Source organism: Eubalaena glacialis, chromosome 2 (assembly GCF_028564815.1).
Source record: "Eubalaena glacialis isolate mEubGla1 chromosome 2, mEubGla1.1.hap2.+ XY, whole genome shotgun sequence".
NCBI lineage: Eukaryota > Metazoa > Chordata > Mammalia > Artiodactyla > Balaenidae > Eubalaena > Eubalaena glacialis.
Genome location: NC_083717.1, coordinates 145,501,308 through 145,515,930, shown reverse-complemented (window position 1 = coordinate 145,515,930; position 14,623 = coordinate 145,501,308). Strand labels below are relative to the sequence as shown.

The 14,623-nt window shown below is 38.7% G+C and overlaps 1 protein-coding gene across 5 annotated transcripts in view; it reads left to right on the top strand.

Moving 5' to 3' along the window:
* L2HGDH (L-2-hydroxyglutarate dehydrogenase) overlaps positions 1-14,623 on the top strand; it is a 48,619-nt gene that overhangs the window by 12,612 nt on the left and 21,384 nt on the right. For all 5 annotated transcript variants that reach the window (XM_061180815.1, XM_061180817.1, XM_061180814.1 and 2 more), the window contains 2 exons: positions 1,316-1,447; positions 13,371-13,533. In XM_061180815.1, the coding sequence (XP_061036798.1) occupies positions 1,316-1,447; positions 13,371-13,533 (295 nt within the window). The remainder of the gene's footprint in view (positions 1-1,315; positions 1,448-13,370; positions 13,534-14,623) is intronic.

Here is a 14,623-nt window from a genome sequence, read left to right as displayed (position 1 = left end):
TATTAATTTACAGATTGCTGCTTCCAGGCCACAACGGTGTCAATGTGACTTAATGACCTGATTTCAGAGTTTTCCTGGTGCAGTCACTGATTTGAGCCTCTGAGTGTCTGCCCCTCCCCAACTTCTTTTTTTTTTTTTTTTTTCAAAGTTTGAAGTCCTTTTATTTCTTTAAATTGAGGTATGATTAACATATAATATTATATTAGTTTCAGGTGTACAACACAATGACTTGATATTTGTATGTATTGTGAAATGATCACCACAATAAGTCTAGTTAACATCTGTCACCATTCACAGTAAGAAAAAGATTTTTTTTTCTTGTGATGAGGACTTTTAAGATCTACTTTCTTAGCAACTTTCAAATATGCAATACACAATTATTAACTATAGTCACCATGCTGTACATTACATCCCTATGACTTATTTATTTTATATTTGGAAGTCTGTACAGAGTTTCTAAAGAGTTCTTTATATATTCTGCATGTTAGAGCCTTATCAGCGATAGTGATTTGCAAGTATTTTCTCCCATTCAGTGGGTTATCTTTTCACTTTCTTGATAGTGCCCTATGATTCCACATATATTTTTAAGGTTAATTATTTGTTGATTTAAATAACCTTTACACCTTGATTAGAAGTATTACTTTATGGAGCTCGGTTGACTCCTTGCTATGAAATAGTGATTTTTGAATTCTAATGTACTTGTGAACATCATCTGTGCTTTCCTTTGCTGGTAGCTGTTAAGTAAGAAACTACCTCAAACAGATACTTTGCCCAGAAATAAATAGAAAAAGAGTCTTGATGGATTTTCTGTTTTTCTCCTCTGCAACAGAATGCATTAGTAAATACTTTGAAATGTACTTTATTCCAAAAAATAAAATAGTTTTCTGTTAGTGATATTCCATTATACTGAATATTGCCTGTCTTTCTGATGTACTGGTTTTTGTTTAGTTTTGTTTTACTTTTGTTTTTTGTTTGGTTTTTAATGTAAAGACTAAGCAACCTGTGCTTCTTTCCCCTCTGGAATTGAGGGAGTGATGGTGATACTTCTGGCCAAGGTGCATGTAGCAACTGTGATAGCAGATGTGACAATTGAGGCTACATCTCACCTTTGTTTTAATGCAGTCTTAAGACAAATTTTTTTGGTGGAGGAAGAAAGTGAAGTCATGAAGAAAGGGAGAAGTAGATACACGAAGCAAAAACAGTTTTAAAAAATCAACCCAATTTGAATCATACACTAATTTATGATTTTCTATTGATTTTATCTATCATAGCTGATGATATATTTAACTCTATTCATGTTCTTTATCTTTTTAAGCTTATAGTAGCTGTTGAACAAGAAGAAATTCCCAGACTTCAAGCCCTGTATGAGAGAGGCCTGCAGAATGGTGTCCAGGACCTGAGGCTGATCCAGCAAGAGGACATAAAAAAGAAGGAGCCATATTGTAGGGTAAGTGACTCACTGACCGCACACACAGGCTCACAGGGTTAGGGCTCAGTCCTGTGACATGGAGGCTGAGGATGAGTTTATAGGAAGCAGGAATCATAGAGACAGTTAAATAATCCTGTTACAGAAGCATTAAGGTGCCAGACACAAGAGGGCATTGCCACAAACTCTGGACACCTGATTTCTTCTTTTCCTACAAGAAACTACCAGGTCCTGAAGAACATAGGCAAAAGCAAGAGGAGGTCTGAGACTCTATGGCATGTTTGGAAACCACTGAGTGATGAGATGTGGTTGGATCATAGGGTGTGTAGCAAGAGATAATAGATGAGACTGGGAAGGCAGAATTAGCCCACATAAAGGGCTTGATATCCATGCTGATAACTTTGAAGTTTATCCAGTAGGCATAGGTAGCCACTAAAAATTTTTGAGGAGGGTGGCTACAATATTGGATCTGTTTCAAGAGGGTGGGTTATAGAGTTTCTGGCTTAAAACATGCTGTGGGGAAAACCAGATCTTCTTTCTTGTATTTGTGATAGAAACACGAATAATAATATAATAGTTACTCTGCCTATCAACTTCCCTTGATAGCCTTTTAGAGGCTATCCGTCCAACTCTCATTCCACTGACTGTTCCAATGAATCGCTATATCTCCTGTTCCCCATTCCTCAGTGTTTTAATGACGTATTCCAATAGCTGGACTGTGGGTACCTGTCTTAGCGAGTGTGACCTTGAACTCACTGTCAGGCAGTGCTTATCAAAAGCTTGCTTTAGAGAAACACTATTTAAGGGAGAGAGCCTGGATGATATGTAGACCATTCATTCTTGTACATCTCTCCAGACCATCAGATTGTAGTACACCTACACTGTAGTGTTTTTCTCTTCCCATCCTACTTCTTGACCCCAGATTACTCTCCTTGCGTTGTGTTTTGGTTTTATGGCATCAGCCTGTGGAGAAAGTCATTGTGTCACTCACTGAGGCCTCTACTATAGGAGGTGGTTGAGGACATAGGTTCACTGTCAAACAACATCTCTCTGAGAACACTCAGGAGAAATTTCAGACTCCAGTTCTAAGAATAATTTTGTTTTTCGTGAGCACAATTGGCTTGTTTTTATCTATGGGCACTGTGAATTCTTTAACTGATTGTATTGTCCTGTTTGCCTTGGCTCTAAGCAGAAACACATTTGTGCCCTACTCTTGCCAAATATCTAGAGCATTAAGCATACATTTTTATTTTCATGTACTAACTTTGCTCTTTGTTTCATCTTATCTTTCCACCTTTGTTTTCTATATGCTCTGATTTTTTGGAACTATTTATTGAATCACAGCATACATCCAAAATCATAAATGTATACAGCTTGATGAATTTTCGTTAAGTGTGATCAGCATCCAGATCAACAAACAGAACATTACCAGCTTCTCAGTATTCCCCTCATGCCCCCTCCTAGACACTACCTTTCCCTTAAGGATGACCACTGTTCTTTTACATCATAGATTTTTGAATTTTATGTAAGTAGAATCATATAGTATGTGCTCGTTTGTGTCTGGACTTCTTTTATTCAGTATTGTTTATAAAATTCATCCATATTATTGCATGTAGTTATAATTTGTTGTCATTGCTGTATAATAATCCTTTGTATGAATATAGCATGGTTCTTTATACTGTTGTTGGGCGTTTTGGGTAGTTTCCAATTTGGAGCTCTTGCAAATAGTGCTACTAAGAACATTCTAGCACATCTATTTTGGTGAACACATGTACACACTTTCATTGGGGATGTACCTCGGAGGGAAATTATGGTCATAATTTATACATACGTCTAGCTGTGGTAGGTACTGCCAAAGAGTTTTCCGTAGCATTTGTCCCAAATAATACTCTTATCAGCAGTGTATGAGAGTTACAGTTGCTCCTTATCCTCACCAACACTTGATATTGTTTGTTGTTTTCATTTTAGCCATTCTGGTGGCTATGTAGTAGTATAGTATTATAGTTTCCCTGTTGACTCATAAAATTGTACACCTTTTCATATGTTTACTGGGCATTTGGATATTTTCTTTTGTGAAGTAACTAAGTCCTTTGCCCATTTTTCTATTGGGTTGACTGTCCTTCTTAACAATTATTAATTCTTATTAATTTTATAAGTTCATTATATAGTCTGAATATGTGTCTTTTGTTGTATATATGTGTGTGTGTGTGTGTGTATATATATATACAATAGATATCTTCTATGACTCTGCGGCTTGTGTTTTCACTCTTAATAGTGTCTTTAGATGAACAGAGATTCTTAGTCTTAATGTAATCATTCAGTCAATTTATGCATATATTTGTCTTTTATGCTTAGTGCTTTTTTGTACTCTGAGAAGTCTTTGCCTATTTCAGCATCAGGAAGATATTCTCTGCTTTTTTTCTAAAAGCTATGTTGTCTTACCTTTCGCATTTAGATCTACCATCCACTTGGAATTGATTTTTGTTTATGGTATAAGATAGGGATCAAGGTACACTTCTTTCCCCTCATATGTAGATATCCAGTTAGCCCAGCACCATTTATCAAAAAAACCATTATTTCCCCACTGCACTGCAGTGTTACCTTTGTGATATCAGGTGACTATATATAGGTGGGCTCTATGTCTGGAGTCTCTTTTCTGTTGTCTCTTCTTGTACCACTACCATAATGTCTTAGTTACTATAGCTTTTCAATAGGTCTAGACATCTGGTTGAGTAAGTCCTTCAATTTTGTTCTTCTTCAACATTGTATTGCCTATTTTTGGATCTTTGCATTTCCATATACATTTTAGAGTTAATTTGCTAAAGTCCACAAGATAACCTGTTGTGATTTCGATTGAGATTGCACTGACTATGTAGGTCCACTTGCAGACAGTTGACATCTTTACAATATTGAATCTTCCAATCCATGAACATGGATCACTCCATTTATCTGAATCTTTAATTTATTGAAAAAAATGTATTACAGTTTTCAGTGTAGAGGTCTTACATGTCTCTTAGATTATTTCTAGGTATTTGATTTTTTATACTCTCATAAATAGTATTGTTATTTAAAGTTTATTTTCTACTTATACATTACAGATATATGGAAATCAAATTGGTTTTTGACCATGTATTCATCTTGGTTGTTGAATTCACTTATTGATTCTAATAGTTTGTCTATAAATTCTTTTTTTTTTTTTTTTTGGCTGCGCCACATGGCATGTGGGATCTTAGTTCCCCAACCAGGGATCGAACCCACGCCCCCTGCAGTGGAAGTGTGGAGTCTTAACCACTGGACCACCAGGGAAGTCCCAATTCTTTTGTGTTTTCTATGTACAATCATGTCGTCTGCAAATAACAACTTATTTCTTCCTTTCCAACCCATATACTTGTCTGACTCAATATTTAATGCTAGCATATATTGTTTTGTATGTGTTTCTTGTTTGTTTGTTTTTACAGGGTGCTTCAAATCCTTTCACAAAAAGACAAGATAGAAATAGATTTTTTTCCCTTAAGTTATCTGTAGTTGTGCAGTTAAAGTTAGATCAAAATATTTGATTTTCTTAATTAGTATAAAGTTCCCAGGAGACTAGGAATCCAAACAGTGTTAAATGAGTTCTTCCTGCAGAGAAAGTCATAGCATCTTCAACTCCAGAAAACCTCACCTTTCCCTCCCCTCAGACTCAGTCAGAATAATCAAAGTGTTTGGCTTCTGGGAGTAGGTCTTCTTCTCCCTTTTCCTCTCCCCATGTATTTCTTATCTCTCTGAGATGGTGAATGAATGACTGATTTTTTTAAAAAAAGAAGACACCTTCACTGAATATCTAATTTTGGCTATTTCTTTCAGGCTTTGGGCAAATGCTACACGGTCTTAAGCCAGGATTGGTGAACTATGGCCTGTGGGCCAAATCCAGCCCACCACATGTTTTTAGAGACCTATAAGCTGTTTTAAATGGTTGAAAAAATTAAAAGAAGAATAGTATTTTGTGACACATGAAAATTATATGAAACTCAAATTTCAGTGTCCACAAATAAATTTTTATTGGAGTACAATCATACTTATTCATTTATGTGTTGTCTATGGCTGCTTTTGTGCCTAACAGCCAACTTGAGTAGTTGAAACAGAGATCCTAAGCCTCACATGGGCAAAAATATTTACGATCTGGCCCTTTACAGAAAAGATTACCAGCTCCTGATCAAACAGTAGGGAGCCACTGAAGGATTTAGGCAAGAAAATGATATGCAAACTGTGCTAATTTAGGAAGGTTAATCAAGTTCTGGTACGTAGGATGGAACTGGACATGGGAGAGAGGGGAGCCTTGAGGTGGGAGGTCAAAGCCATTTATATTTATTTTTGGAAGGCAGCTATGCTCACCATGATACCATCAACACCACTTATTTATAGTTATTTTTAGAATACCTGATTTCTTTCTGCTACTCTTGAATATCATAGGTTAGTAATTTCTAGACTTCAGGGAATTTTGAGATATTATTCTTTATTTTATCTCACTATATTCTGTCTTTTTTTTTTTTCCATAAAGTGGGATCTGACATAAGGTGAGCAGCAGAATGTGGTGGCTGAGAAGCCAGACAGACATAAATTTAAATCTCATATCTGCCTATTTAACAGCTGTTTACCTTGAGTGGGTTAAAATTGTTCTAAACCTCAGACTCCTCATTTGTAAAATGCAGGTTGTTCTGAGAATTAAATACAGTGATATGTGTAAGGCATCCAGCATATGTTAATCCTCAAGAAGTGGTAGATGTTATTTTGGGCTTATTTAAGCAGTAATTCTAGTGAATTCAAATTGGTTTTGTCTGAGATACTTGGGGATTTTTCATGAAATCTGTTAAGATAACTTAGTTATGTTTGTTCTTTTCCTCCTGCTTTACATTTTCCCCTTTTCCTGATGCTTTGCTTGTAACTCATTATTTTATTCTGTTTATTTTCTTTAAGCCATATCAATTCCTCTGCAGAGTAAAATAGGCTATTTAAAAACATTGTAGAGAGATCCTAGGATGTCTTCAAACCAGGGTTGTGAATAACTCATATAAGAGCTTGTCTTAGTCAGTTGGGGCTGCTGCAATAAAGTACCGTGAACCAGTTAGCTTATAAATGTCAGATATTTATTTCTCACAGTTCTAGAGGCTGGAAGTCTGAGATCAAGGCTCTGGAAGATTTGATTTCTAGTGAGGACCCACTTCCTGGTTCATAGACCATCTTCTAGCTGTGCTCTCACATGGCATGAGGGGTAAGGGAACTCTCTGGAGTCTCTTTTATAAAGGCACTAATCCCATTCATGAAGCCTCCATCCTCATGACCTAATCACTTCCGAAAGGCCCCACCTCCAAATACCGTCACATGGGTCATTAGGTTTCAACATATGAATTTTGGAGGCACACAGACGTTCAGTCTATAGCAGAACTGGTTGTTTAGACTGATTCCATACTTAAGGGGGAAAGATACTAGTATTAAAGAGATTAGGAGATTGGTTCAAGATGGCAGAGTAGAAGGACGTGCCCTCACTTCCTCTTGTGAGAGCACTGGAATCACAACTAACTGCTGAACAATCATCAACAGGAAGACACTGGAACTCACCAAAAAAGATACCCCACATCCAAAGACAAAGGAGAAGCCACAATGAGATGGTAGGAGGGGCACAATCACAATAAACTCAAATCCCATAACTGCTGGGTGGGTGACTCACAAACTGGAGAACACTTATACCACAGAAGTCCACCCACTAGAGTGAAGGTTCTGAGCCCCACATCAGGCTTCCCTGGGGGTCCGGCAACGGGAGGAGGAATTCCTAGAGAATCAGACTTTGAAGGCTAGCGGGATTTGATTGCAGGACTTCGACAGGACTGGGGGAAACAGAGACTCCACTCTTGGAGGGCACACACAAAGTACTGTGTGCATCGGGACCCAGGGGAAGGAGCAGTGACCCCATAGGAGACTGAACCAGACCTAGCTGCTAGTGTTGGAGGGTCTCCTGCAGAGGCGGGGGGTGGCTGTGGCTCACCGTGAGGACAAGGACACTGACAGCAGAAGTTCTGGGAAGTACTCCTTGGCGTGAGCCCTCCCAGAGTCGGCCATTAGACCCACCAAAGAGCCCGGGTAGGCTCCAGTGTTGGGTCGCCTCAGGCCAAACAACCAACAGGGAGGGAAACCAGCCCCACCCATCAGCAGACAAGCGGATTAAAGTTTTACTGAGCTCTGCCCACCAGAGCAACAGCCAGCTCTACCCACCACCAGTCCCTCCCATCAGGAAACTTGCACAAGCCTCTTAGATAGCCTCATCCACCAGAGGGCAGACAGCAGAAGCAAGAAGAACTACAATCCTGCAGCCTGTGGAACAAAAACCACATTCACAGAAAGAGAGACAAGATGAAAAGGCAGAGGGCTATGTACCAGATGAAGGAACAAGATAAAACCCCAGAAAAACAACTAAATGAAGTGGAGATAGGCAAACTTCCAGAAAAAGAATTCAGAATAATGATAGTGAAGATGATCCAGGACCTCGGAAAAAGAATGGAGGCAAAGATCGAGAAGATGCAAGAAATGTTTAACAAAGACCTAGAAGAATTAAAGAACAAACAAACAGAGATGAACAATACAATAACTGACATGAAAACTACACTAGAAGGAATCAATAGCAGACTAACTGAGGCAGAAGAACGGATAAGGGACCTGGAAGACAGAATGGTGGAATTCACTGCTGCGGAACAGAATAAAGAAAAAAGAATGAAAAGAAATGAAGACAGCCTAAGAGACCTCTGGGACAACATTAAACGCAACAACATTCGCATTATAGGGGTCCCAAAAGGAGAAAAGAGAGAGAAAGGACCTGAGAAAATATTTGAAGAGATTATAGTTGAAAACTTCCCTAACATGGGAAAGGAAATAGCCACCCAAGTCCAGGAAGCACAGAGAGTGCCATACAGGATAAACCCAAGGAGAAACATGCCAAGACACATAATAATCAAATTGGCAAAAAAATTGGCAAAAATTAAAGACAAAGAAAAATTATTGAAAGCAGCAAGGGAAAAATGACAAATAACATACAAGGGCACTCCCATAAGGTTAACAGCTGATTTCTCAGCAGAAACTCTACAAGCCAGAAGGGAGTGGCATGACATTTAAAGTGATGAAAGGGAAGAACCTACAACCAAGATTGCTCTACCTGGCAAGGATCTCATTCAGATTCGATGAAGAAATCAAAGGCTTTACAGACAAGCAAAAGCTAAGAGAATTCATCACCACCAAACCAGCTCTACAATAAATGCTAAAAAAACTTCTCTAAGTGGGAAACACAAGAGAAGAAAAAGACCTACAAAAACAAACCCCCCAAAATTAAGAAAATGGTAATAGGAACATACATATTGATAATTACCTTAAACGTGAATGGATTAAATGCTCCCACCAAAAGACACAGGCTTGCTGAATGGATACAAAAACAAGACCCATATATATATATATGCTGTGTACAAGAGACCCACTTCAGACCTAGGGACACATACAGACTGAAAGTGAGGGGATGGAAAAAGATATTCCATGCAAATGGAAATCAAAAGAAAGCTGGAGTAGCAATACTCATATCAGATAAAATAGACGTTAAAATAAAGACTGTTACAAGAGACAAGGAAGGACACTACATAATGATCAAGGGATCAATCCAAGAAGAAGATATAACAATTATAAACATATATGCACCCAACTTAGGAGCACCTCAATATATAAGACAACTGCTAACAGCTCTAAAAGAGGAAATCGACAGTAGCACAGTAATAGTGGGGGACTTTAACACCTCACTTACACCAATGGACGGATCATCCAAACAGAAAATTAATAAGGAAACACAAGCTTTAAATGACACAATAGACCAGATAGATTTAATTGATGTTTATAGGACATTCCATCCAAAAACAGCAGATTACACTTTCTTCTCAAGTGCGCACGGAACATTCTCGAGGATAGATCACATCTTGGGTCACAAATCAAGCCTCAGTAAATTTAAGAAAACTGAAATCATACCAAGCATCTTTTCTGACCACAACGCTACGAGATTAGAAATCAATTACAGAGAAAAAAACGTAAAAAACACAAACACGCACCTATGGTCAACTAATCTATGACAAAGGAGGCAAGGATATACAGTGGAGAAAAGACAGTCTCTTCAAGAAGTGGTGCTGGGAAAACTGGGCAGCTACATGTAAAAGAATGAAATTAGAACACTCCCTAACACCATGCACAAAAAGGCATGCTAATTTTTAACATGTGTTTCTCTTTTTATGTACTAATGAAAAGCTCTTTCACACTTTAAGGTTGGTGTAAAAAAAAATAAGTAAAAGGACATATGAGCCCCTGACCCCACTGTGGATTTAGTCATGATGTAAAAGCAATATTGATTGTGGAGTTTGGAAAACAGGATTATTGGTTTCGTGGCCGTACTGAAATCTGGAGTATTTGGAAGATTCCAGCTAATCATCTGGAACAACAATTGTTGTCTGTCATGTATCCTTGTAAGCACTTTAAAGGTAGAAAAAAAATAGAAACATGGACCCATGGTTCTTTTTTTTTAAATTTATTTATTCAATTTATTTTTGGCTGTATTGGGTCTTCGTTGCTGCGTGCGGGCTTTCTCCAGTTGCAGTGAGCAGGGGCTACTCTTTGTTGCGGTGCGAGGGCTTCTCTCATTGCGGTGGCTTCTCTTGTCGCAGAGCACGGGCTCTAGGCACGTGGGCTTCAGTAGTTGTGGCTCGCGGGCTCTAGAGCGCAGCCTCAGTAGTTGTGGCGCACGGGCTTAGTTGCTCCGCAGCATGGGGGATCTTCCCGGATCAGGGCTTGAACCCGTGTCCCCTGCATTGGCAGGTGAGTTCTTAACCACTGCGCCACCAGGGAAGCCCCATGGTTCTTTATATCATGCCTAACTGTTAAAAAAGAAACAAAAAACAGAACAACTCTTCATAAATCATAAAGGTTAAGGATGAATCTGGATATTGTTCTGTGTACCTGACCATTTGATCCTCACGTGTCTTGGAATGAGGTAGATGAAGTATGTGTGTATAGATAATCAAATTATGTATGCATATTTTTGTGTCTTATAAGTAAAGAAACTGGTTAAGGTAATTCTCCAAGGTTGTACAGCTCCTAAAGAGTTCCCTCCTCCCAGATCTGACTCAGAACTAGTATGTTTTTGTTCAGTTTAACCGACATTTTCTTCTTTACTATGTGCCAAACACTATGTTGGGCACTGCAGATGTGAAGGTGAGTAAGACATAGTTGTCTTCCTGAAGGAAGTTGTAGTATAGCAGAAAATACAATTTTAATACAGTGATAAGTTTTCTGATACAACTGATACTCTGTCTTGTGCCAAGGTAAGGGAAAGCTTTTAGCTTAGTCTGAAAGTCTAGGAAAATCTTTTCAGAAGTGAACCCCCCACTTGAAAGATGAATAAATAGTGTAACTTATAAAAGAGGTATATCCTACTTTTCTCTGAGTCCTCTGCAGTAGTGATCTGCTTTATAGAATGCCACATTATAGTTATCAATGTCTAGGTGTATTGATATTTAGGGATGGCAATGCATAGTAGAAAATATACTCTGGTTATTTCATAGAAATGTCTTGAGTAAATTCCTTCCTTTTCCCCCAACTTCACCACCACTACCAAGAATGGGTGGCAAAATTTCCATGGTATAGGGTCACTTTTGTTTCTTCCAGGCCCTCCAGAAAGAAACAGTTTGCCAGGGGAACTCTGAAAGGGCTTCTTGGACCAGATCTCTTTAAGAAGAAAATTAAGTGCCCCTAGGGGAAGTATCTTGGAAAATTTTAAACTGCCTCTGTAAACTTTGACTTTGAAGGATAGCTCTTGTCAGTGCTTGCTATGGGTAAATCCTGACTGCTTCCTCTGACCTTAGCTGTGGTGATCCGTCTGCCTTTTCTTTAGCACTATTCGTCAGGCACACGTTCCTTTGTTCCTCTAGCCTCCTGACTGACTTCCAACTCCCAACTTTCCCTGACCTGCTTGCCTGGTTCTTTTCCAGCCACCTGACCTGCCATAACCTCAGATTCAAGCTCTGACCTGCTAACCTGGACAGTGCAAGCCCAGCCTGCTGGCTGACAGACACAGTCAGCCTGTCCCCCAACCCTGCCCTGGGCTAGAGTGTCCGACTGCTGGGCAGCAGTGACTTGCTCCACCTTCCCCCCACTACACATATAGGCGGGGCACACTAACATCTCATGAGGACAGTCACAGCCAAGGCTAGAAAGGGAAGGAAGAAGGAAAACTTGTTAGGGACGGTCTGGGGCGGGGGAGGAATCTAGTAAGTTCTGTGTGTCAGGCATGTGCTGGGTTATAGGAGTATAAGATGAATAAGGAGGATATTTGGGATTATAAAAAACTATTGATATGAAGCACTTTTACAGCATGTTTTTATCACCCTGTTATCATACTTGTCACATAGTTTTTATGCTATGTAAGGAAGTTTTTTGTAACTAAACTCTTATTTTTTGTGGCTAAACTCTTAGTATTATCCTAAGTTAGCTTCCAAGGTTATTGTACCCCAAATACTATTTGTAGTTTGAAGTTGAATTATACTTATTTGACCTGCGAATTTAGGGATTTCGGGCAATATAAGTTCTAATGTAAAATCTTACGTGTGATTGTACTGAAACAGAAGGAATGATTTCCTGTTCTTGGCAAATGCTGTCATATTCTGGAAGCAAGGCTGTCAGGAAAATGATGAAGTTTGCCAAATGTTATGTTCAGTTTGTGAAAAGAGACTGTGAGGCATTTTGTGAGCCTTCACCTTTAGTGTCATCTGGCCATTTGGAAGCATTGGTCAGGGATGGGTGGCAAAGTCAAAAGCTTTTAAAGGCCAAGCAGGTAGATGCACTGGGGTAGAGGTGGAGCAGTGAATACAGATGAGATATTTAAAATAATATTATCAGATATCATTTTAAAACTGCAACAACAGTGCAGTCCTGGCCAAACAGGAGGCTAGCAGCATTTACCTGTTGTGCTCAACTTCTGGGCGCCATTTATCCTGGGAACCAGGCTACCCTGTTAGGGGCAATTGATTGGGAGAACTGATATACTCTTATATACGATAAGGCAACAGAAAATGGTGCCATTTCCAAGGATTCACCAAAATGTAGTCAATACTTTGTGAAATGCTACTCGTTTCCTTTTCTTCAGAATTAGAAAAGCCAATGCACATTCAATACTTATTCCAAAAAATTAAATAGGTATGGTTGTAGATCATTCATTTATAGGGTTTAAACATGTTTTGAGTGACAACACACACACACACCCCAACATAGCAACAAAAGACCCAGACTATTAATTTCTCATATTACCTGAAGAGAAAGTTTGAATTAACCACATAAAATCTCCATTCAGTAGGTGTAGTCTTGAAGATAGATTCTGCAGCAAATCAAATCAACACTCGGCAAACACTGTGAACAACTCTGAGCTCTCACTGAGTGTGCATGACATATAATATACTACTGGGAAAAATCTCTACAGTTTGTTTAAAATATAATTGGTGATACACTATTTGATTCAGAGTCAGATATGAATCAGAATCAGATATGGTAAGGGATAAATAAAACAGAAAAACTCATTGTAGCAGCTGGAAGAGCCTGGAAAAATTAACTCCTCTAAGGAGGAGAATTATTTCCTGACTATAGAGGTTTTCTTATTTAGCTAGTATTATTTCTTTTATCTGTTAGACAAATTATATATGTATTCAATTTCCAATTTAGGCATTGAATTGAGCACTTTTATTTTTCTTTAAGACTATCAGATATTTGCCAGGAAAGGCTAATTGTGTGTTATCCATCAATATAAACAGTAAAAAAATTCAGCCAAAAATCAAATTTATTGCACAACCTATGCTCAGTGGTTTTTAATTGTATTGACTTTTTCACAATTCTGTCCCAGGGTCTAATGGCTATTGATTGTCCTTATACTGGCATTGTGGACTATCGGCAGGTGGCTTTGTCATTTGCCCAGGATTTCCAAGAAGGAGGTGGCTCTGTTTTGACCAATTTTGAAGTAGAAGATATTGAAATGGCTAAAGAAAGTCCTTCAAGAAGTAAAGATGGTAAGCTATCCTTGTCTTTTCTTTTGAATACTGAATTCTAAACAAACTCGGGACTGTTTTTGGCTAGGGTAGCGCTGATAAGAGGGCCACCAGAAGCTAGGCTACAGTAGGGCACAGAGCTGGAGGCAGGTACAGAAGGGGTGAGGGTGAGACCGGATATGGGAGAACTGGGACTTCTAGTGAGTCTTGTGCTGATAGAACTAGGCACTGATGGGACACTTCTGACTGGTGCTAAAACCCGAACTGCCAAGGCTGTTTATGGAAAATTAGCCCGCAAACACTTCCCTATCCAGTAGGTTAGAGTCAGAATCCCCTGGGAATGCTTGTTAAAAATGCAGATTTTAGCATTACCCAGTCTTACTGAATCAGACTGTCTGGGGATAGGACATGACTCAGCCATTCTGAACTCCTCCTCCACCCACGCCCCCCCCCCCCCGCCCAGTTCCTCCATTGTAGCCTGTACTTAGAGTTTGTTTTGTTTTGCTTTGGGGACAAATTTTTTTTTTGAACCAAATGAATTAGTTTTTAAGCCTTAAATTCGTTGTTGGGAAATTTGAAGGAGAAAAAAAGTAGTGCTCAGTTCATTCTTCCTTGACAGGTTTTTAAGAAGATCTGGGCTATCTGAGTCATTCTCCCAGTGTCCTTTTAAATTCTAAGATGATGAGCAAAATTGTTAAATAATTGAGATTGTTAGACAGGTAGCATAATCAATCAAATCTATGATATAAGTAAGTAGATCATATGTTTTACCTGCTGTACATATGCTTTATAGGTCTTTGAGATCACATGTATCTGATTGGGAACTAATTTTATAAATAGTTTATCATTGGAAATTTTGTGTTGTGATAACTCTTGCTTCTCTATACAACTTAGAATCCGCAAGGATTCAGATAACCAAGACTTGAACAACAAGTGTCATAGCGTTAGTCCTGTGGGAAAATGCATACTGATTTATGATGATCCATTTTATAGCCTGTTTTCTAGGATTGCAGTTCACAGAAAAGTTAGGACTGCCTATTTTGGAGCTGGGGTGGGCATGGTTTATAAGTATAGATTAAATGAATTAAAATAAAATATGCTAAAAACATGC